The sequence below is a fragment of the Pseudonaja textilis genome, chromosome 4 (genome assembly GCF_049901715.1).
Source record: "Pseudonaja textilis isolate UNSWEBS1 chromosome 4, rPseTex1.2, whole genome shotgun sequence".
Lineage (NCBI taxonomy): Eukaryota > Metazoa > Chordata > Lepidosauria > Squamata > Elapidae > Pseudonaja > Pseudonaja textilis.
In genome coordinates, this window is record NC_141993.1 from 89,611,473 (window position 1) to 89,635,212 (window position 23,740).

Genomic DNA, 23,740 nt, shown 5'->3' on the forward strand with positions numbered 1-23,740 from the left:
CTATTTATTTAGGGGGTACAGCTTCCCTGACCATCATATCCTGAGGTTATTGATAATAAAACCTAACTTCACTGGCAATTTGCTTCCCTTTTTCCTGGTTTTGCAGGAGCAGGATAGTTCCCGAGGGGGGAAAGGGGTCAGTGAAAGACGGTGTGCCTTTCGCTTTTTCCCCATAAATAAGGGTTTGATTCCCATGTGCCAGAAGGTGGCGCTGTGCCCATGTATCCGTGAGCTTGGTGTGGCGTTTTTCTGTTTTGTTTTTTTTGGACTTCCTGAACCTGCCAATCATCAAAGGCTGATGGATGGATGGACTCACATGCCCCCCTGTTTCTATCCTGACTCTTGTGCTGTTGTTTTTCTCGGCTGTTCTGGTTTCTTCTGGTTTCTTCTCTGTTCGTTCCACTCTTGGTGTCCGCGCAGGTAGTCCTCGACTTAACAACAGCGACCGAAGTTACAACGGCCTTGAAAAAAAGTGACACACACAACCTTTAAGGTACAACCGTTGGCAACATCCCTTTGGTCATGTCATCAGAATTCAAATGCTTGGCCACTGCCTCATATTTTTGACGGTTGCAGTGCCCGGGGGGGGGGGTGTCACACGATCCCCTTTGGTGACCTTCAGGCGAGCAAAGTCAACGGAGAAGCCGGTTTCACTTTACGACCGCCTCACTGACTTCACTGATTCCCTTAGCCCCTGTGGCGAGGAAGGGTGTAAAATGGGGCAAACTTCACTTGACAGCTGTCTCATTTAGCACGAGAAGTTTTGGCCTCCATTGTGAACGTAATTTGAGGACCACCTGCAACTTCGAATAGTCGCTAAGAGACTCTTGTTGGCCAGGCTCTTCCTTTCCGGAGCTGATTAGTTGGAAGCAGCCTTTGATCTGTGCAGAAACAGGATTCGTCAATGAACCAGTAAAAGGTTGTGCTGCTGCCTTTGTCTTGGGTTTCCTCTCGGGGAACCAGGTTTGGATCAGAACACACATGGTCCCCTGTTGCAACTTTCTTCTTTTTCTTTTTTTTGAATTTCAATCTACATATAACAGCAATACATTAACAGTGTGGCATCAATATGTCATACATCTCTCATTGCATAGATTCATATTGATTCACACTTCTTCAATATTTATTTTTCAACGTTATCTAAAATTCTCATCTCCTTTCTATTGTCATTTCTCATATTATTTTTTTCTGTCACATTTGTCATTTTATCAATCCTTATCTGTAAATATAATTGTCTCCTCTAGTTAATCATTCGAGCTAACCACCTTCATTCTTCCTTAATATCAATCTCCCTATCTAGTATAAAAACACAAATATATATTCTCAGATTCTGAATTATATTTTCTCTATAAATCATCTATACATTACAAAATGCTATTTTCACCATATTCTTATACATCCCAACACATCGTCTTGCGGAATCCTCTTCCTTATCCCTTTTTTTTCACCCATTATCCCTCACTGTTTGAACAGTGTAGCTTCTTTTCATCCTTGTTTGTTTCCTGTTCCTCTTTATTTTCTGGTCCTTTCTCTTAATTCCCTTTTTCCCCATTCTTATTCCCCTCCATTTCTCATTCCAGTTATTAAACTTTTCTCTCTCCCTCTTTTAATTTTTTTCTTTTGAACTTCCTTTTTCTGCTTTTCCCTTCTCTCTTTAACCATTTTCCAAACCATTCTCCCTTTTATCATCCCATCAGACCACAAATTTTTAATTCTAATTCCTTTCCCCCCTGCTTAAATAATTGTTTGTTTTGTCCTTCAATGTTGGCTTCTTCCTTATAGAACTCCTCTCCCTGTGGTTTATTGTGTTCTTGTGTGTGCTGAGTCACCATTTCTAATTTCTGTAGTACATAATTACACATTTCAAGTTTGATTTTTATCATGTCCCTTGTATCTTGCATATCCGATCTTGTATCTTGTGAGTCTAGTCTTATATCAACAAGTAGCTCCTCCATTATATCTTCTCCTTTTTCCTTTTTCCTTCCTCTTCCTTAATAGCTGAAATCCTCTTCTTTAGTAGATATATTGAATCCCAGAGTCCAGTATATTATTTCAGCCAATATCTTTTGAGTTTATTTTCAACAATTCATACTCTTGAGTCTTTATTCCGAATCCTCTAATTGACCTCTCAACTGTTTCCCAAATTACTGGCAATAGTAAAATTCCTTTTATTTTCTTTCAAATTCCAAAAAACCAAAGTCTCAAAAAGACCAGACACTCATTTTAAAACATAGTAAAGTTTTCCTAATAAACAATCTAAAAAGAGTAAAAGTAAAATATATATATTTAGGATGCACATGGTATTTTTCATTCCCCTACTTTAATCATAATAAAATCCTCTCGCTGTACACTGCTAATATCCATTAATCAACCATATATTTTAAAATGTATATATTTTAAAGTATCCCTCCAATAAATCACTAGACTAACTTCTTAACATGTCTCATTTTATCTTCAGTTTACTTATTATCATTAATAATCATATTTTTCTTCCTTTCTACTTAACCAAAGCTTATCTATATATTTTAATTCATTTCCATTCCCATTTTTAATCCTCCAAAGAAAGAGTTCATAACAGCATAATTCATATACGATTTCCCAGCAAGTTTTAGACTAAATACCAATATACATTCCCATGTGGTATCTCCTTATGGAATCCCTAACCCTTATCTCTAAATTTTTTGGCTTTATTATTTCTTTTAATTTTAGCCAGCTTTCCCTTTTCTAAGTTTCCCTGGTCTTTCTTCTTTTTTCCTTCTGATATTATTTTTATTCCCCTCTGCCTGTCAGCAGCCTTCCCCACCCTTTCCAGTTCTCTTTTGTGGGGTTTCTTCTTATATAATTCCTTCCTCATTTTGTTAGTCTTGGGAGCCTTGTCTCTTTTATTTGTTGTCTCTGTTGGCAATGTCTCTATTTTAAATTCTTTTATATCCTTTGGCAATGATCCTTGTTCTCTATATTCACCTGGGCTGTTGTTTCCCTCTTCTGACTTGTCATCTCTGAGCTTTCTTTGTTCTTCTGCAAGCTGCAACGCCATTACTTTACTAATCATCGTGTCCAGCAATGTCATTCTTTATTTTAACATACCTCTCTCAGTTTGCAGCTCCCACTTAAATTCTTTGCTTATTTTTTCCATTTCATTATTAAAGATCAAGTTTTTCTATTGTAGTCCTTGCCAAAAGTGTTCGTTTCTCTCACTTTCTCTGCCTCCTGTTTTCTTGTCACAGTCAATCTCCAACAGTCCCAAAATATTGTAGATGATTTATAGAGAATATATAATTCAGAATCTGAGAATATATATTTGTGTTTTTATACTAGATAGGGAGATTGATATTAAGGAAGAATGAAGGTGGTTAGCTCGAATTATTAACTAGAGGAGACAATTATATTTACAGATAAGGATTGATAAAATGACAAGTGACAGAAAAAAATAATATGAGAAATGACACTAGAAAGGAGATGAGAATTTTAGATAACATTGAAAAATAAATATTGAAGAAGTGTGAATCAATATGAATCAATGCAATGAGAGATGTATGACATATTGATGCCACACTGTTAATGTATTGCTGTTATATGTAGATTGAAATTTTAAAAAAAGAAAAAGAAGAAAGTTGCAACAGGGGACCACGTGTGTTCTGATCCAAACCTGGTTCCCCGAGAGGAAACCCAAGACAAAGGCAGCAGCACAACCTTTTACTGGTTCATTGACGAATCTTGTTTCTGCACAGATCAAAGGCTGCTTCCAACTAATCAGCTCCGGTAAGGAAGAGCCTGGTCAAGTGTTTGAAGGCTGCCAAGGTCAAGAGTCGAAGTTGCAGGTGGTCCTCAAATTACGTTCACAATGGAGGCCAAAACTTCTCGTACTAAATGAGACAGCTGTCAAGTGAAGTTTGCCCCATTTTACACCCTTCCTCGCCACAGGGGCTAAGGGAATCAGTGAAGTCAGTGACGCGGTCGTAAAGTGAAACCGGCTTCTCCGTTGACTTTGCTCGCCTGAAGGTCACCAAAGGGGATCGTGCAAGACACACACACACACACACGGACCTGCAACTGTCATAAATATGAGGCAGTGGCCAAGCATTTGAATTCTGATGATATGACCAAAGGGATGTTGCCAACGGTTTTACCTTAAAGGTTGTGTGTGTCACTTTTTTTCAGGGCTGTTGTAACTTTGGTCACTGTTGTTAAGTCGAGGACTACCTGCGCAGACACCAAGAGTGGAACGAACAGAGAAGAAACCAGAAGAAACCAGAACAGCCAAGAAAAACAGCAGCACAAGAGTCAGGATAGAAACAGGGGCATGTGAGTCCATCCATCCATCAGCCTTTGATGATTGGCAGGTTCAGGAAGTCCAAAAAAAACAAAACATAAAAACGCCACACCAAGCTCACTGATACATGGGCACAGCGCCACCTTCTGGCACATGGGAATCAAACCCTTATTTATGGGGGAAAAGCAAAGGGCACACCGTCTTTTACTGACCCCTTTCTCTCCTCGGGAACTATCCTGCTCCTGCAAAACCAGGAAAAAGGGAAGCAAATTGCCAGTGAAGTTAGGTTTTATTATCAATAACTTCAGGATATGATGGTCAGGGAAGCTGTACACCCTAAATAAATAGACCCAGGAAGGTCAGGGCAACAGCTGGGCCAGGAGTGACCTGAATTGAATTCTTTATTGGCCACACAAGGAATTTATCTTGGTGCAAATGCTCTCAGTGGACATAAAAGATACATATGTCCAGGGTCAAGAATCTTTAGGTATAACATTTAATAATAATCAAAGGGTACAATAAGCAATGAAATCATACTAGGAAAGAGGATGGAGGGGAAGGAAAGAAAGAAGGAAGGAGGGAGGGAAGGAAGGAAGGAAAGAAGGAAGGAGGGAGGGAAGGAAGGAAGGAAGGAAAGAAGGAAGGAGGCGGGGAGGAAGGAAAGAAGGAGAGAGGGAGGGAAGGAAGGGGGGAAGGAAAGAGGGAGGGAAGGTGGGGGGAGGGAAAGAAGGAAGGGTGGAAGGAGGGAAGGAAAGAAGGAAGGAAGGAGGGAAGGAGAGAGGGTGGGAGGGAAGGAAAGAAGGAAGGAAGGAAGAGGACTGCAGCAGAGCGGCTTTCTCTCCCACTATACCCACGCGGAGTGTGTGTGTGTGTGTGTTTTAACTCCAACATTTCCCCAGCCTCCCTCAACTCCAGGCGTTTGGAAGTCCGACCGACTCCCAAGCCAATGGTTCCCGGCCGCGCCCGAGGACCTGCGAGCGCCGAGTTGGAGGAAGAGATCCTGCCCCCGAGCGCCCCCTCGAGGCAAGAAGAAGGGAGGGAGGGCGGAGGATCGACCCCGACGGCTCTCTCTCTCTCTTTCTCACACACACACACACACACACACACACACACACACACACACACACACACACACACACACACACACACACACACACACACACACACACACACTCACCCTCCTCCTCCTCCCTCCCCCCGCCGGCCTGGGCGGAGGACGCCGTCGGTGCGTCACCTGCCGGTTGCTGATATAAGGCCCCGCAAGCGGATCCGGCCCGAGACATTGCTGCAGCCACAGTGCCCGGCTCAGCTCCCTTCGGCTCAGCGGTCCGCGCCCTCGAGGATTCCTCGCTCTCTCTCTCTCATCCACCCGGGGAAAATGGTCGGCCTCTCCCGTCTGGCGGGCGGCGGGCTGCTGCTGCTGCTGCTGGCCCTGCTGCCTCTCGCCCTCGACGGGAAGCCGGCGCCGCTGCCTCAGGCGCTGCCCGAGGTGAGGAGGAGGAGGAGGGCGGCGGACTTTTGGGGGCCGGGGTGGGTGGGTGGGTTGCAGGGGCTTTTCCTCGACGGGGCTGCTTGGGCTCCGTCTCTGGCGGCAGCAACCGGGCTGTGAGATGGCGGCGCCGGGTTGGGGTTGAAATCCCGGGCGGGAAAGGCCACTACAGCTCCCATCGTCCCCCCCGCCCCCCAATACGGACCTTGCAGGGCTGGCCCGGGCGGGGGAATCCCGAGCGGAGAAGCGGGGGACTACCGCTCCCATCGTCCCCGCCTTAAGAGGGACCTTGAAAGCTGACTGGGCAGCCGGGAAATCCCGGGCGCGAGAAGGGACTACAGCTCCCATCGTCCACGCGTGACACCCGGACCTTGCAGGGCTGGCCTGGCCGAGGAAGCGCTCCACGGGGTTGCGGGGAAACAGACGGCGGGGACCTTCCCTCGTCCCACCCGCCCCGTCGAAGCCGCTTTCCTGCCAACTCCCGCCCGCGATGCCTTCCCTCCATCCACCCTCCGAGGCTCCCCATCCCGTCTCTTTTTATGGGGGGAGGAGGAGGAGGAGGAGGAAGGGGCGCCCCGTCCGGGCGGCTCTTGCTGCATGAAGAGCCCCGTTGCCTTGTTTGGGTTTGCAGGCTCCGGCGGGCGGCGTGATGGCATCGGTGACGGAGGAGCAGCGGCGGCTGCCGGCGGCGGAGGAGTCCCCGGATCCAGCGGCTGGGCGCAGCGGCTCCAAAGTGGCCAAGCTGGGCAGCGGTTGCTTCGGCATCCGGCTCGACCACATCGGCACCTCGAGTGGCATGGGCTGCAATTGGCCCGTCCAAAACCGCCCGAAACCGACACCTGCCGGATCCTAAATAATCGACTTTATTTTACTTTGACTCTTTAGATCAGGGGTGTCCAACCCTGGCAACTTTAAGACTTGTGGACTTCAACTCCCAGAATTCCTCAGCCACCTTGCCAAGGTTGGACACCCCTGCTTTAGATTATTTAGTATATATCGGCTTAGAGAAAATTAAGGATCATAATGATGTGTCGTGTAAAATGAAATAGTGGGTAAGCTGAAAATGGAAATAAAAGGGGATAAAGAATTGAAAACCTATGTCTGGATGAAATGATACTGAATTCATGAATTGAAATAGGAAATGCAAATTTACTTAAAAGATGAGTGAAATGGATAATGATATGAGATGATATTATATCAGATTAATGGAAATGAAAGTATGATTATGTACAAGTGTTGTAATCCGAAATCATGTTGCTCACGTGAAGAGATGTGTAAAATTTGAAAAAATAAATAAAAAACTTTTACATCTTTAAAAAAAAAAAATTTGTTAAGTGAGTTTTGCCCGACTTTTCTTGCCGTGTCTGCTAAGCGAATCGTTGCAGTGAATTAAGTTAGTCAAGTAGTTAAGTGAACCTGCCTTCCTCGTTGGATTTTGCTTGTCGGGAAGTCGCAAAAGGCGATCACGTGACCCCTGTGGGACACTGCGGAAATCCAGAACTGAGCCTAGAAATTAAAGTCATAAATCAAGACGGTCATAACGCTGACTATCGGGTGACCTACCTGGGTTTTATGACCTCTTTTTGCACTGGTCACGAAGCAAACACAACACTTATGCAGGCCCATCCACTTGTTGCGGGCCAGTTTTTGTCAGGAAACAGAAGTAAACACCAGTTTTGGGGAAAAAATAATAATTAACATATTACAGCAAGATGTTGCAAACAGCAGTAAATGTAGTCCGGTTGCTGTGTGTGGCCAAAGTGCTGTGCGACCAGTCGTAAATTGAGGACTGCCTATCAGAAAGCTAGCCAGTTTGAGGAACCCTGCCTTATAATGTGAGGAGATCTTGGCCTGCCCGGTGAAGACCCAGGAAGAGGAGAGAGCGATCTCAGTATCAACCCTGAAATTGACCTATATGTAGCCATTTTAGTGAGGCTTAGTATGTATTCCTTTTCTTTCTTTCTCTTTGTTGGTTATGTGGGGGAAGAGTTTCGAGCTTGCCACATTCCTAAGGTGGGAGGAGTGGAGATAGAGAGAGTTGTTTAGGCTAGGTAGTTCTTCTTCCCGTGGGAACGAACGCTGACCCTGCTGAGACCTGGAGGTGGAGATTGATGACACCAGGAAACATTGATTTACTTCTATTGGGGAATGTGACTTTTGGGGGTTGTTTCTAACTTCCAATATTATGTGGTGTAATTCCGGGTTGTGTCAGATCTGGAATCACAATAGACTTTGCCAATTTGATGCTTTCCTAAATGAAAGAAATTGTCTTGGAAGACGGGCTTTGCTCTTTTCTTTGAAAATGGATTTCAACCTGACATTATTCTGGATCTGACAAAATTCCGGATTATTCCAGATCTTGACCTGGCGCTCCCACGATGCTGACCCCAACGCGTAATTTCCCACGTGACAAAATTGACCCACGAGCTCACCCTGTGAAGTCCAGGGGTAACCTTTTCTTTTCTTTTTTTAATAGAAAAAAAAACAACAATCCTTCTGATCAAGTCACCTTGCATGAGTCTATAACAGATTATCAAATTAGAAAAAAGGAAAATAAAAAGTTGAAATGTCCAAACCGTCCTAAGAAACGTTTACAAAAGGAGGGTCAGAGACAACCAGAAAGAGAAATTCAAGGTCTGAACTTCCAAACGCAGGGGGTCTTTGCCCGAATTAAGGGTTCGGGATCAGCAAAGGATGGGGAGGGGCGGAGGCCTCTTGGTTGGATCCCACCCTCCCCCGGTGCCCCCCACAGGCCATCGTCCAGGAGCTACAGCAGGGAGTAAACTGGGAGTAGAGAACTCGGGGTGTGGGGGGGAAACAGACTGAGAGGGGAGGAAGGGTGCACTATTCCTCGGGCAGCCCTGCCTTTTGGGGGGTCCAAGGTACAGAAAGGAAGTTGGAATAGCGGCTGCTTTGCGCCCCCTCCCCACCTTGGCTTCAAGGAAGGGAACCCGACCTGTTGCAAGGTAGGAGCACCTGGCCTGAGAAGGAGACCCTGATAGGATGGGGAGTAAACATGCCCGGCGTCCGCCAGCATGAGGTAGAGCAGGGGTGCCCAACCCCAGGGGCTGTGGGCCAGTACTGGGCAGTGTGAGTTTAGCGGTGGCTTGCGCGAAGGGAGATGCACACAGCGCTTGGCCACGGGGAACCGTCCCCTCTTCCTCCCGCCCCCGCAAAGCCAGAAAGGTTGGGGACCGCTGAGGTAGAGAGTTGACTTCGAAGATCAAGGCCCCAGAGACGAAGGAGGAGCAGGCACGTTGCGCTCCCTCGGGCCCCCTTTGGACGGGAAGATCCAACCTCCCACCTACCCAGCCTTTGCCCCCCTGGGGGAGTGTGCTGTGCTGCCGAGGAATGCAAGCCCTGGTGGGAAGGACCCTAAAGGTGGGTGGCCGCCTCCTTATTCAGCACCTGACACCCACCCACCCACCCCCAAAATACAGGGACCCCCAAGTCCTTACGCAAAGCAGCTCCGGGGGAGAAGACCGTTGGCAGTGTCCACTGGCTCAGGAGCTGAAGGAAGGAGGGGCTCTTGGGCAAAGGGGGCAGGGAGACCCCTTCCTCCAGAGTCACTTGGAGCCCCCCCCCCCAAAGCAGCCTCCCCTCCCCTGCAGCAGCTCTGGTCCACTAGTGGCGACTGGAGACCAGCCCTTTGACCTTGGAGATCTTCTTGGTGGGTTGCCTCTGCTCCGGGTGAGGACACTCCCGCTCCACCAGCTGCTGGTCCATCTCCTGGGCGGAAGAGGAGGAGGACGCAGTGGCTTTCAAAGTCTTCTTGATGTTCAGGACCTGGAAGGGAAGGAAAAGGCAGGGAAGCAATCCACGTTTCTCTGAAGAGTGGCACGGCGCCAGGGCCCTCCATCTTCTCCTGACACGAGAGAGAGAGAGAGAGAGAGAGAGAGAGAGAGAGAGAGAGAGAGAGGAGGGGAGGGAGGGAGGGAGAGAGAGAGAGAGAGAGAGTCCAAAAACAAAACAAAAGGCACACCGTCTTTTACTGACCCCTTTCTCTCCTTGGGAAATTTCCTGCAAAATCAGGAAAAAGGGAAGCAAATTGCCAGTGAAGTTAGGTTTTATTATCAATAACCCCAGGATATGATGGTCAGGGAAGCCGTAGTGTATGAAATACACCCTAAATAAATAGACCCAGGAAGGTCAGGAGTGAACTGCCAATGGGAATGCGACTTGACTGGTTGGGGGCTTGGCTGTGTTGACTGTTGACTGTTGGTTGTCTGACCCACCCAGTCAACTCGCACTCCCAGTGGCAGTTAAAAGAAAAAACAGCTTCAAGCTCACATTACTCCAAGAAGCACAAAGCCGAAGACACAAGCCTGAAGATAACAAATAAGATTTCGTCGAAACGGCGCCAAAATACTTCCAATTTTATGTGGGAGAAAACCCGAATAACCAAAGATCCATATACAAATACCCGCGAAAACCTCAGAAAACAAATACATACATACATACATACATAAATGCTAAAATATTTCCCAGCAAGTTTTAGACTAAATTCCAATATAAATTCCAATGTGGTATCTCCTTATGGAATCCCTAACCCTTATCTCTAAATTTTTTGGCTTTATTATTTCTTTTAATTTTAGCCAGCTTTCCCTTTTCTAAGTTTCCCCGGTCTTTCTTCTTTTTTCCTTCTGATATTATTTTTATTCCCCTCTGCCTGTCAGCCATATTTTTCCCCACCCTTTCCAGTTCTCTTTTGTGGGGTTTCTTCTTATATAATTCCTTCCTCATTTTGTTAGTCTTGGGAGCCTTGTCTCTTTTATTTGTTGTCTCTGTTGGCAATGTCTTTATTTTAAATTCTTTTATATCCTTTGGCAATGATCCTTGTTCTCCATATTCACCTGGGCTGTTGTTTCCCTATTCCGACTTGTCATCTCTGAGCTTTCTTTGTTCTTCTGCAAGCTGCAACGCCATTACTTTACTAATCATCGTGTCCAGCAATGTCATTTTTTATTTTAACATACCTCTCACGGTTTGCAGCTCCGACTTAAATTCTTTGCTTATTTCTTCCATTTTGTTTTTAAGGATCAAGTTTTCCTATTATAGTCCTTGCCAAAAGTGTTCGTTTCTCTCACTTTCTCTGTCTTCTGTTTTCTTGTCACAGTCAACCTCCAACTGTCCCAAAATATTGTATTCCTTTATATTTTACTATAGCCTCTTTAAATGTTAAATAATGTTAATTTTTATCCATTCCAAATAAGTCCAGCATTTTATCCAAAGCCTAATTAATGTCCATTTTGTTCAAATTAAATCTCTGATTTCATCTAATTCTTTTATCTTGGGTTTTTCTTTTACCTTATATTTTCCTCTTACTCTCCGTTCGCCGCTACCATTCCTCCAAGCGAGGACTCTTTCTTCCCGCTTTTCGGGGTTTTCAAAAAAATATTGTGACTGTATGACTGTAACTTTGTCGCTTTTATCCTTACAATTTATATTGACCGTTTCCTAGTATGATTTGATTGCTTATTGTACCCTTTGACTATTATTAAGTGTTGCACATGATGATTCTTGACCCTGGACAGATGTATGTTTTTTGTACACTGAGAGCATTTGCACCAAGACAAATTCCTTGTGTCTCCAATCACACTAATATACAGAATGGACATTAATTAGGCTTTCGATAAAATGCTGGACTTATTTGGAATGGATAAAAATTAACATTAATACTACTGAAAAGAGAATTAAAAAAACTTTGAAAAGAAAGTTATATACAGCACCACCTAATGGTTAGAGATTTTCCTCTTATGTTTTTATGGAAAATCACTGGTCGCATAAATATCTGAAAGAGAGAAGAAATGGAATAAAAGATTAATATAAAAAAAAAACCGCAAGTTTTTTTTTAAGGAGGGGACTATAGTAAATTATAAAGGAATACAATATTTTGGGACTGTTGGAGGTTGACTGTGACAAGAAAACAGAAGACAGAGAAAGTGAGAGAAACGAACACTTTTGGCAAAGACTATAATAGAAAAACTTGATCTTTAATAACGAAACGGAAGAAATAAGCGATGAATTTAAGTCGGAGCTGCAAACTGTGACACGTATGTTAAAAGAAAGAATGAAATTGCTAGACATAAGGATTAGAGATGTGTAAAATTTTAACAAAACTTTTATATTAAAAAAAAGGAGTGATGAGAAGATTAATAGCGATAGTACTGTAGACTTTGTAAATAGCTGGACAGTGTTGAGGGGATTATTTGTTTAGCGGAGTGATGGAAATGAAAGGCAGCCGTAAGAAAGAGAGGACAGGATAATATTGGACAGCAGGTCGGCATGATTCCAGCCGATTGGGCCTTCTGTGGGTAGGCAGAAGGCCACAGAAGCGATGAGCTGAATTTTCAAAGTACAAATAGTCCTCAATTTTCGACCACAAATGAACCCAAAATGACTATTGCTACATGAGAGAGTTTGTGAGTTCTGCCCTATTTAATGACCTTTCTTGCCACAGTTTTTAAATGAACCACCGCAGCTGTTAAGCTAGTAACACAGTTGTTAAGTGAATCTGGCTTTCCCACCGACTCTGCTTGTCAGAAGGTTGCAACAGGGGGCTTCCGGTCTCTTCCTCGGTTGTGACAGTGCATAATCCACAATCGTGCGCGGTTTCGCCTGGGCTCCCTTGCTGGAGGGTCCCGATCAGGACCAGAGCCACCCTGGTGGGGTGGTGAAGAAAGTGGGGAATCGCCTGGAGGGTCCAGAAGAAACCAGAACAGCCGAGAAAAACAGCGGCACAAGAGTCAGGATAGAAACAGAGGGGCATGTGAGTCCATCCATCCATCAGCCTTTGATGATTGGCAGGTTCAGGAAGTCCAAAAAACAAAACATAAAAACGCCCCACCAAGCTCACGGATACATGGGCACAGCGCCACCTTCTGGCACATGGGAATCAAACCCTTATTTATGGGGGGAAAGCGAAAGGCACACCGTCTTTTACTGACCCCTTTCCACCCTCGGGAACTATCCTGCGCCTGCAAAATCAGGAAAAAGGGAAGCAAATTGCCGGTGAAGTTAGGTTTTATTAACAATAACTTCAGGATCTGATGGTCAGGGAAGCTGTACACCCTAAATAAATAGGCCCAGGAAAGTCAGGGCAACAGCTGGGCCAGGAGTGACCTGAATTGAATTCTTTATTGGCTAAGTGTGATTGGACACACAAGGAATTGGTCTTTGGTGCAAATGCTCTCAGTGTACATAAAAAGAAAAGAGACATTCGTCAAGAGCCAAGAATCATCAGGTACAACACTTAATAATAGTCACAGGGTACAATAAGCAATCCAATCATACTAGGAAATGGTCAAGGAGGGAAGGAAGGAGGATGGGGGGGAAGGAAGAAAAGAAGGAAGGAGGGAAGGAAAGAGGGAGGAGGAAAGGAAGGAAAGGAAGGGAGGGAGGGAAGGAGAGCAATAGCACTTAGACTTATATGCCGCTTTATAGTGCTTTCCAGCCCTCTCTAGGGGCTTTAGAGTCAGTCTCTTGCCCTCCAACAATCTGGGTCCTCATTTTACTGACCTCAGAAGGATGGAAGTCTGAGTCAACCTTGAGCCAGTCAGGATCGAACCGCTGGCCGTGGGGCAGTCAGCCTGCAATGCCATAAACTAATTACACTGCGCCACTACGGCCCTTATAAGACGCTTACCTCCGTCTCTACCTGTTGTTGAGTTCGGTTGTGGTTCTCCTTGTACTGGTTGGCCCTAAGTACCTGCTGCTCGATGCCCAACAGGACAGCTTCGCACCCATCGCACCTGCCAAGACAAAACTCACACCGTCACCGACGGAGCAGGAAAGCGGCAACGCTGCCTGAATTGCGGGAGAGGGGAGACGCCCCCACAAACAGAACCTGTCGGGGCAGAGGGAGGCAGGGAGAGGAAGGAACAGCTCACCACTCGTTGAGGGTTTTAATGACGTTGCTGATGTCTTTCCTTTGGATGTCCCGGCCGATGCAGAAATCCACTTCCAGCACTTGGTTCCGTTGGTCCAGTTTGCCTTGGATGATGTCGGTGTAAACGGCTTCGATGATCAGGTCTTCCAGCTCCCGGAGGTTCCGCATGTCCAGGTCTTTCAGCAGCACTGAATAAGGGATGCACTGGGGAGGGGGCGGAACAGCCGGAAGTGAAGCCAAAAGCCCTTAGGCTTACACAGCTCCTCCTCGATGTACGGCAGTCCATTTAGCGGCCGTTCAAAAGTACAACACCATTGGGAAAAAAAAGCGGCTTTATAAGCAGGGGTGGGATTCCAAAATCCCAGCAACCGGTTTGCTGCCCAGTTGCTAGGTGGGTGTGGCCTACTGGAACTTCTGGGAGGGCCGTTTTCTGCCTTCCCCAGAATCCGGAGGCTTCCCTCGGGCCTCTGGGAGGGCGAAAACGGCCTCCCCCTGGCTCCGGAAAACGGAAACAGCCCGTTCCTGGACTTCCAGAACCTCTGGAAGGGCTGTTTTTCACCTTTCCCAAGACTCCATGGGGGCCCTGAACTTACCTGCATCCAAAACGGGCCACGTGGAGACTCCTAGGAGGGGAGGGGAGGGGTAGATAGGGCCAGCCAGTCGGTTCAACTACCGGTTCGGTGAACCAGATATAAATTTAACATCCGGTTCGCCCAAACTGGGCCAAAGTGGCTGAATCCCACCGCTGCTTATAAATCTCGCCCTTACCTATTATAATTTTAAACCGTAACACTTTTGCTGTAATCTACACACACACACACACACACACACAGACACACACACACACACACCCCTCCTTCCAAGATGGCTGGCTGGGTTTTCTGCCCGGGACATCTTTTCCAGAAATTGCATTTAAATGCAGAAAACAATGTATACACAATTAACGCTTGTATTTTAAAGGAAATTTGATTATCCTCAAGTACGGTTCTCAAAAAGTTTAAAAATGAATTCAAATATTAGACAGCGAGATTTATTCAAGCTAAGAAGCATTTTCAGAGTGGCCCAGCCATGTATTCTTTCGCCGCCTGCATTCTGTGGAACGCCAAGTTAAATTTCGGTCGGTAGCTAGTGAAAATAAAGTTGGAATTTCTTCCCCACCCAAGTTCCCGAGTTCCCTGAAATCAATCCACAACAAAACACCGGTTTACAGGAATCTAAAGGAATCTTCCACTGTCCTGGAACTACAACTCCCTGCTTGGGTGGGGTAAACATTTTGATCTCAATACATCCGGAGGGGATCAAGTGGATAGAGTGACTTCTCTCACTGAGAAGCGGAGAAGCTGGCCACGCGGATCTTGACCTCGGCTAGCTAGCAAACTACGGCTAGGAAGGAAAAATGCTTCAGGCTAGTCAGCACCCTGAAGCCCTCCTCTGACCTTTTAATTTTATTTTATTCTTGTGTTTAACTGTTTTTATTGTAGTATTTAAATATGGCTTTTGTGTCTTTATGGTTTCATGTGTAATACCCAATTGCCCTATGAAGGAGAAAGAAAGAGAGAGAGAGAAAGAGAGAGAGAGAAAGAAAGCAAGGGAGAGAAAGAGACAGAGAGAGGAAGGAAGGGAGAAAGAGAGAGAAAAAGAGAAAGAGAAAAAGAAAAAGAGGGGGAGAAGGAAAGGATAGAGAAAGAGAAAGAGAGACTGACGGAGAAAGGAAGAGAAAGAAAGAGAGAGAGAGAGAGAGAGAGAAAGAGAGCAAGGGAGAGAAAGAGACCAGGAAAGAGACAGAGAGAGGAAGGAAGGGAGAAAGAGAGAGAGAGAAAGAGAAAGAGAAAAAGAGGGGGAGAAGGAAAGGATAGAGAAAGAGAAAGAGAGAAAGAGAGACAGACGGAGAAAGGAAGAGAAAAAAAGAGGGAGAGAGAGAGAGAGAAAGAGAGCAAGGGAGAGAAAGAGACCAGGAAAGAGACAGAGAGAGGAAGGAAGGGAGAAAGAGAGAGAAAAAGAGAAAGAGAAAAAGAGGAGGAGAAGGAAGGGATAGAGAAAGAGAAAGAGAGAGAAAGAGTGAGACAGACGGAGAAAGGAAGGAAGAGAAAGAAAAAGAGAGAGAAAAGGTGTGAGGGAGGGATAAAGAGAAAGAAAAAGAGATAAAAAGAAAGAAAAAAGAGAACGGAAGGGAGGGAGGGAAGGAGGAAGTCTAATGGGTCCATCCCCAAATGCTAGAGAGAAGGGCATCCACAAGCTCCAATTTGGCCCAATTTGTCAATTTCTCTACTGAAGTCCTAAACGGGCGACTATTCTAAAACTTCTAGTTTTCGGTGGAACAGAGCGGAGCCCCCACTGGTGACCTCTGCATGCATGTCTGCCAATGGCTCCGCCTGCAGAAAATAACTTTTTTTAAAAAAATTGAGTGCATTTCTACTTTACCTTCATTCTGGAAGCTAAGCTGACAATGGTCAAGTGCTTCAACTTGTTCTTCTGGGGCCCCGTCAAAGCTGGCAGGTTTTTCTGGTTCGCTGTGCGAGAAATCACATTTCAACAACACCTTCAGATTATGGATGAAACCGAATGTGTCTGGGGTCAAAACGTCCTTGCGTTTCCCCTTAACGCCCCGGCAAATGTCAAAGATTGTCAGCCTGGGGCCGTTTTGGAAGAGAGGGGGCATCGACTGTCACGTGGGGGTCGTACACGCCTCCCATCAGAATCAGAATGGAGCTGGAAGGGACCGTGGAGGTCTTCTAGTCCAGCCCCCTGCTCAAGCAGGAAACCCTATACCTGGGATGGCGAACCTATGGACGCATGCCACCAGGTGGCACACAGAGCCATTTGTGCTGGCACGCGAGCTGCAGGCAAACCTACCTCACGGCGCATGTGCGCGTCCCTCACAGCTGATTTTCGATCAGTTTGAGGCCCCTTTTTGCCTCCCAGAGGCTTGAGGAAGGCTTCTGCAGGCTTTGCAGGCCGAAAACTTAGGCCGGTTTCATCACTTCCTGTTAATACCGGAAGTGACGAAATGGGCCTAGCTTTTGGCCTGCAAAGCCTGCAGAAGCCTTCCTCAAGCCTCTGGGAGGCCGAAAAAGGCCTCAAAACGGCCGAAAATCAACTGTGAGGCACATTGCAGATAAGGTGTGGTGGTGGTGGGATTGCGCGCGCATGCGTAGGGGCATGGGCGGCACGCATTGCCTTCTGGGTGTTGGCACATGAGTGCGAGCATGCAAGCGCGCATACAATTTTTGGCACACGAGCCCAAAAAAGGTTAGCCACCACTGCCCGATACCACTTCAGACAAGTGATTTTCCAGTCTCTTCTTAAAAACCTCCAGTGATGGAAGTGCCCACAACTTCTGGTGGCATGCAGTTCCACTGATTAATTGTCATCACTTTTAGAAAGTTTCTCCTTGATTCCAGTTTGCTTCTCTCCTGGGCTAGTTTCCATCCATTGTTTCTTGTTTTGTCAACTTATTTTCCAAAACACCAGAAGGCAAGGCAGCCCCTCAAATACTGGGATTCTGCTATCATGTCCCCAACACCAGTACTTTTTTTTCCTCTTGACTAGCCAAACCCAATTCCTGCAATTGTTCTTCATATTTTTTTTAGTCTCCAGGCCTTTAATCATTTTAGTTGCTCTTTGTTGTGATTAGCTGGCAGCAGGTGCGGACGGCTGAGGAGAGCGAGGACTCAGATGAGGGGCCAGGACCATCAGGGAGTGGACTGCTACCTTCAGAGATTGTGGGGGCTGGCAGCAGCGATGAGGAGGTCCCCGAGGAGCCTGTGCCAAGTGCACATGCATGAAGGATTACTTGGAGGAAAGAACAATTACAGCAGCACGGGCGACTCGGGAGTAAGGCTGCAAGGTAATGGCCCCTCCTTCAAGAAGATAAAAGCCAGCTGCGAAGAGAACGTTCTTTGCAGGAAGCAAAGACATTTTGAACCTCAGCCTCGTGGACATTACAGTATCTTAAGTTGGTATTTGAAGACTCTTGTGTTGTGAAATATTTCTTATCTGTGATTCTTGGCAGACTAGCACGGTTTTGGCGAGGCTTGTGCTTATCAAAGTTAATTAGTTTGCAGCAGCCTTTTAACTGGGGATTCGTAAGAATCATTAAAAGGTTTCTGTTCCCGTTGGTTCGTGTTTGTTTTATTGGAAAAGGGTCTGGGTCCAAACAGTTTTCTTTGTACCTTTTCCCGAAGTCTCAACATCTTTTCTGTAAAGTGGTGACCAAGCCTGGATGCAGCATTCTAGGTGTGGTCTTAACTTGATAAAACGGTACTAACACTTCACGTGGTTTTGATTCCGCGACCAACCTGTTGATTTTGCTTGTAGGAAACTGGCACAGAATGGTGATTCTGCAGTGTCATAGCTGCGAGCCGAACGCCAAACTTTTTAGTCCTAAGTACCGCTTGTTCAGCTCCATTTATAAGTTTGAATAGTTGCCGGAGAAGCGGTCATTAAACGAGGGCCACCCATATAAATAAAAAACATCCCTTGCTACCAGCGTGAACCGGGAATTCTACACTGTTCTACAGATCAGCAGTTAGAACACTGAATCTTAAATGTTACAAATGAAAGATTGTAAATTACACAGCCGTAAAAGATCCAAAGAGCAGCTCTTATCCAGAAATCCCACACAGTGGGATCACTCTGTCCCTTTCCTACATTGTACACAACCAGTAAAGACACTCTGGACAACAGATTAAGCCTACTGTCATGCTCTTGTTAGAGTCAGACTCCGAGGGAGAGGAGGAACAGCCGACAGGAAGTGGAAGTGTGGCTCCAGAGGTTGTGGAGGAGGCTGGGGAAGGGCAGAGGCCGACTGGGGCAGTCAAAACCAGGCCCATCCCCTCTTTATCCTAGGACACGCAGGGAAGAACGGATAAGGCAACAACTTGGCTTATGAGAGAGGAAGTGGCCATGATCCCCCTCATTGGTTGCAGCTGGGGAGTAGATAAGAGAGACGGTTAAAACAGTGTTGCTAGAAGCAAAGCGTGTGTTATTTTGGCCTGAAGTTATCTTGGTTGGCGTCCTTCCAAAAGACTGCCTTATTATCTCCTTGAATTTGGTAAATACTTGTCTTGTTCCATTGTGGAAATTTGTTGTTGGTTTGGTTTTTTATTTCACCTCTATCTGCTTATTAAATTCGGACTGTATTGCTTTCTTTTGAAGACTATTTTTGAATATGTTTTATCTCCAACTGAGAATTATTGAACAGTGGGGCCAAGTTGCAGGCATTAAAGGACATTTATTTACATTTTGGATTTTGTTACATTTGTGTTACACTCCGGCTCATCACACCTACCTACCAGGGTAAAACTGACAAGACATATTGTGTGATCTTCCTTTAAATCAACCATAACTGGATATTTTGAGAAAGAAATTTAAGATCTTTGTAAGAAGCTTACAAAGGCAGCATTCATCGTTGTGTATCACCCACAGTTGGCTTTAATGAGAAGGACAGCTATACAGGTAGTCCTCAACTTATGAACCACAACTGAGCCCAAAATGTATGTTGTTAAAGTGAGCATTTGGTAAGTGAGCTTTGCCTCGTTTTACGACATTTCTTGTCAACAAGCTGTTAAGCAAATCACCACAGTTGATAAGTTACTCACTTGGTCGTTAAGGGAATCTGGCTTCCCCCGTGTACTGTGCTGGTCAGGTCTCAAAAGGGGATCATGTGACCCCAGAACGCTGCAGCGGTCGTAAGTATGAACCAGTTGCTAAGCGTCTGAGTTTTGATCACACGACCACGGGGATGCTGCAGAGGTGGTCACTGTGAAGAAACGGTCCTAAGTCACCACTTTCAGTGCCATCATAGCTTTTTGAACAGTCACTAAACGAAATTTGGTAAATCAAGGACTACCTGTATACATTTGATCACTAGAGAGACAGACAGGTATTGCAGCTACTTGCATCGGGTCAAAGTTTTCTAGCGTTCCGGTGGACTCTTACCGACGTAATCCGGATAGGTTCCGTAGGCAAATAGATTCAGCAGCTGAAAATGAGCAGCATTCGGGCCTTCAGCAATCTGGAGAGATAAGAAAAGCAAAAAGGGTTATTCGTGTATCTGGGGCGATTCTTATTCCTCCAAGTTCTTCCAAAAGTGCTTTTCTTTTCTTTTTTTTTCCTTCAAAAGGCAACTGGACTTTTTGGTTTTTCTTTGAAGACGTTTCGCTTCTCATCCAAGGAGCTTCTTCAGCTCTTGAGCTGAAGAAGTTTCCTGGATGAATAGAATAGAATAGAATAGAATAGAATAGAACAGAACAGAATAGGAGTAACAGAGTTGGAAGGAACCTTGGAGGTCTTCTAGCCCAACCCTCTGCCTAGGGAGAAAACCCTACACCACTTCAGACAAATGGTTATCCAACATCTTTTTTAAAACTTCCAGTCTTGGAGCATTCACAACTTCTGGAGGCAAGCAGTTCCACTGGTTAATTGTTCTGTCACGAGATCTCTCCTTAATTCTAGGTTGCTTCTCTCCTTGATTAGTTTCCACCCATTGCTTCTTGTCCTGCCTTCTGGTGCTTTGGAGAATTAGCTTGACCTCCTCTTCTTTGTGGCAGCCCCTGAGATATTGGACCACTGCTATCATGTCTCCCCTAGTCCTTCTTTTCATTAGACTAGACATACCCAGTTCCAGCAACCGTTCTTCATATGTTTTAGCCTCCAGTCCCCTAAGAGGAGAAGCGAAACATCTTCGAAGAAAAAAAACAGAAAGTCCAGTTGCTTCTTGAAAAAGCACCTTTGGGCTATTCATGTGCTATTAACACATGGCCAAAGGAAGAGACTAAGCCAGAGCTTGGTGAGGACAGGATGGCACACACAGCTGAATCAAGACAGGTCACAAAGGCTACTACAGCTAGTACTTGACTTACAACCACTCATTTAGTGACCAAAATTACAACAACACCGAAAAAAAAAAGTGAATTATGACCCCTTTTCACACTTAAAACTGTTGCAGCGTCCCTGTGGTCACTCGATCAAAATTCGGATGCTTGTGGCAACTGACTCGTATTTGCAGTGATCCGCTTAACAACGGTGGCAAGAAAAAGTCGTCAAATGGGGCAAAATTCACTTAAGAAAAACAGAAATTTGGTCTCAACGGTGGTCGTAAGTCAAAAGCTACCTATATTTCAGTACCAGAGGTCACCATCTTCGATGCTAGATTTCAAGATACAGGAAGCAGCACCAATGGCTTGGATGCCGCTCCTTGGCACAGGGAGTGTATCAGTTTACAAACTGTGAGGAACCAAGAGGGGCGTTTCATTCGATGCAGTCCCTGATCCCCACTGACAAGGGCAGTATCACCTGCCCCACTGGCATACGCAGCAAAAGAAACTCCAGGGACATTATTTTACCAAGATTTTGCTGATAAATTCATTCAGGATACAGAAGAAGCAAAGCCAATTCTGAGGTTTTCCTGCAAAAACTGCATAGTAAAAATCCCTCCTTTTTCTCCCCTGGGCCACCCACATGTCCACTGTCCATCAATCCAGCGCAATCTCTTTGTTTTGGGAAACAGAAAGCTCTCACCGTTAGACCTTGAGGCATTGAGCTTCTCCCAGGCCTCAGACGATACACATGAATTGTTCAATTCCCTCCCTGGATGTTGGTTGCTAGAGTGGTAAAAGCTACCAAGGAGAAAACCACACCTCTACTAACACTGGCAGGGCAAGCTACTGTATAAAAACGGAAAGGAAACCCTACCCCTTGCCAGCACTGATGATGTTACCTAGTTGGACAACGAAATGTCTGCAAGAAAAACCACCAAAATCCTAAAGCATCAAGGGCGCTGCAATTCATCAACCCTGAGCTACAGATTTCTCTTCTACTGGAATCTTACTGTAACATCTTGCCCCGGCATGGAAACAAGTGAAGAAAAGAACATGTCCAGCACTCACCTCTCGCACATTAGTTAATTCCAGTAGTTCTCCAAATACGTAAATCCCAGGAGCCTCCAGCACTTGGTTGATGAGGGCAATCAGAGCTGAACCACTGGTGCCTCTGGCTAATAAAATGAACTGCTCCAGGAGATTACAGGCGGGTTTTGGCTCCCCTGCCATTCTCAATTTTTAAACCCTGCAAAAACAGAGCGTCACAGTTACTGTTCAATGCTTGGCTCAAAAGTGATATCGTGACAGAAGCCGGTATGATGAATGAAAACACTTCAGCTTTATTTCATGTCTAAAAAAAGTATAGTCCTAAAGAAACGATTAATGTCAAGAGATGCTCAACCCTAAAGCGGGTGAACACCCAAAGTTTACATTTACGAAGGCTGAGAAAAGAAAGCGTGAAAATATTTACAAATTTCTGCTTTTCCCGTTTAAAAGTTTTCAAAACTACTTGAACAACTATAAAAAGCACGAAGACAATAAGTCAGTACTACATCAGGAACAAAAGCAACGCAGGTAGTCCTTGACTTACGATCACAACTGAACCCCGAAGTTCCACTGCTAAGTAAGATAATTTTTTGAGTTTTGCTCCATTTTATGACATTTTTCCCCAGGCCAAAAAAAAAAAAAATCACTGCAGTTAAGTAAGTCACGTGGTTATTAAATGACTTCCCTGTTTGACTTTGCTTGTCAGAGGCCCATTGGGAAGCTTACAATGATCACGTGACCCTGGAAAAGTGCAACCGTCAGAAATAAAGCCAGCTGCCAGGCGTCTGAATTTGGATGTGACCCTAGGGATGCTACAACCATCATAGGCGCAAAAACTGGTCATAGGTCGTTTTTTCAGTGCCTTTATAATTCTGAACAGTCAGTAAATGAGTGGTTGTATGTCAAGGACTACCTCCACCAAAACTTATCAAGGAAATTAAACAATTCCAGAATCGGGGCCACTTTTTAAAGAAATGCCTTTCCTTGCCGGTGGAACAGATTGATAATCTAATCCTAACGATTTATCAGTTTTTACTTGAACCTGCAAATGAAGATGTCCACATTAACATTAATCTGAATATTTGAACAGGGAGGTGGAGCCAAAGTAAGGAAGGCAGCAGATTTTGCAACATGGATTCAAAAGGCAGCGGCCACAAATGACAGTAGAGGCTGAGCCTTGACGGTTTACAATACTGGCAGTGTGTATCATCAGAAGAATAAAAACATTTGGCCGTATTATGTATGATAAGATGCTGAGGGGCCACCTCACTGCCGTCAATTCTACCCATCCCATTAAGTTGGGACAACAGGGATATGCTGCAGGTCCCATCTAGTAGAGATCATCTAACGTGGGGGTGCCAAACTCGATTCCATTGAGGGGCTGCGTCAGGGTTGTATTTGACCTCAGGGGGCCAGCGTGGGCATGGCCAGCTCAACATCATTTGTGTCAGGGGGCGCCTGTGGCGGCCCCAAGCGCTCTGCCAGTGAAAACGGGCTCCAGAGCTCTGTTTTCAGCTGCAATGGCCTCCTGCAACCGTCTGCCGATGAAAATGGAGCTCAGGGGGGGCCACAGGCAGCCCCCCGAGCTCCATTTTTGCTGGAAGAAGCACCGCAGGCCAGTCCTTTGCTGTTTCCAAGGTGACCCCGCAAGCCATATGTAAGCACCCCCCCAGGCTAGATCTGGCCCCAGGCCTTGAGTTTGACACCCCTGACCTAGCAGGACCCAGGGGATGTTCCTTTTCTGTAGGTGTGCCTGCTCTCGCACGCTACTTGGTTCCAACTCTGTTCATCTTTCAGAAAGCCCTGAAGACCTGGTTGCTTTCCCAAGCATCAGGATTAGGGCAGTAACCGCCCACACTGTGACTGAATGGGGTGTTTGGGAGTCATTGTGTTAATCAGCTAGAGAAAGTTTTTAATTGTTTTTACATACATTCGTTTTCAACGAATGACAACTGAGCTCAACATTTCCGCTGCTAATCAAGACAGTTGTTAAGTGAGTTTGGCTCTATTCTACAACTTTTCCTGCCACAGTTGTTGAGTTAGTAACATGGTTGTAAAATGACCCCATTGACTTTGCTCATAAGGAGGTCACAAAAAGTTTTCACATGTCCCTGGGACGCTGTGCTGGAAGAAATATCCTTCTGGGTCCAGTTCCAAATAGGGAGAAACACACTGGAAACATGGAGGCTGTTTGGAAAGGTAGTTTAATGGCAGACAGGATC

At 45.5% G+C, this 23,740-nt stretch overlaps 2 protein-coding genes across 4 annotated transcripts in view; one reads left to right on the forward strand and one right to left on the reverse strand.

The window, feature by feature from the left end:
* COPS7B (COP9 signalosome subunit 7B) overlaps positions 1-23,740 on the reverse strand; it is a 34,391-nt gene that overhangs the window by 8,500 nt on the left and 2,151 nt on the right. Inside the window, exons 3-8 of one of the 3 annotated variants that reach the window (XM_087933666.1) lie at positions 21,540-21,717; positions 19,591-19,666; positions 16,072-16,160; positions 13,652-13,854; positions 13,408-13,513; positions 6,745-9,548 (exon numbers count right to left, since the gene is read on the reverse strand). In XM_087933666.1, coding sequence (XP_087789792.1) covers positions 9,387-9,548; positions 13,408-13,513; positions 13,652-13,854; positions 16,072-16,160; positions 19,591-19,666; positions 21,540-21,701 — 798 coding nt within the window. In that variant the 5' untranslated portion in view covers positions 21,702-21,717 and the 3' untranslated portion in view covers positions 6,745-9,386. Of the gene's footprint in view, positions 1-6,744; positions 9,549-11,869; positions 12,457-13,407; positions 13,514-13,651; positions 13,855-16,071; positions 16,161-19,590; positions 19,667-21,539; positions 21,718-23,740 lie in introns of those variants that run through there. The other 2 variants (XM_087933665.1, XM_087933664.1) reach the window with 2 other exon arrangements.
* LOC148125939 (natriuretic peptide TNP-b-like) lies at positions 5,526-7,088 on the forward strand. The gene is made up of 2 exons (XM_087933667.1): positions 5,526-5,762; positions 6,394-7,088. Exons 1-2 carry the CDS (start codon positions 5,652-5,654, stop codon positions 6,613-6,615), a joined length of 333 nt encoding a protein of 110 aa, XP_087789793.1. The 5' UTR covers positions 5,526-5,651; the 3' UTR covers positions 6,616-7,088.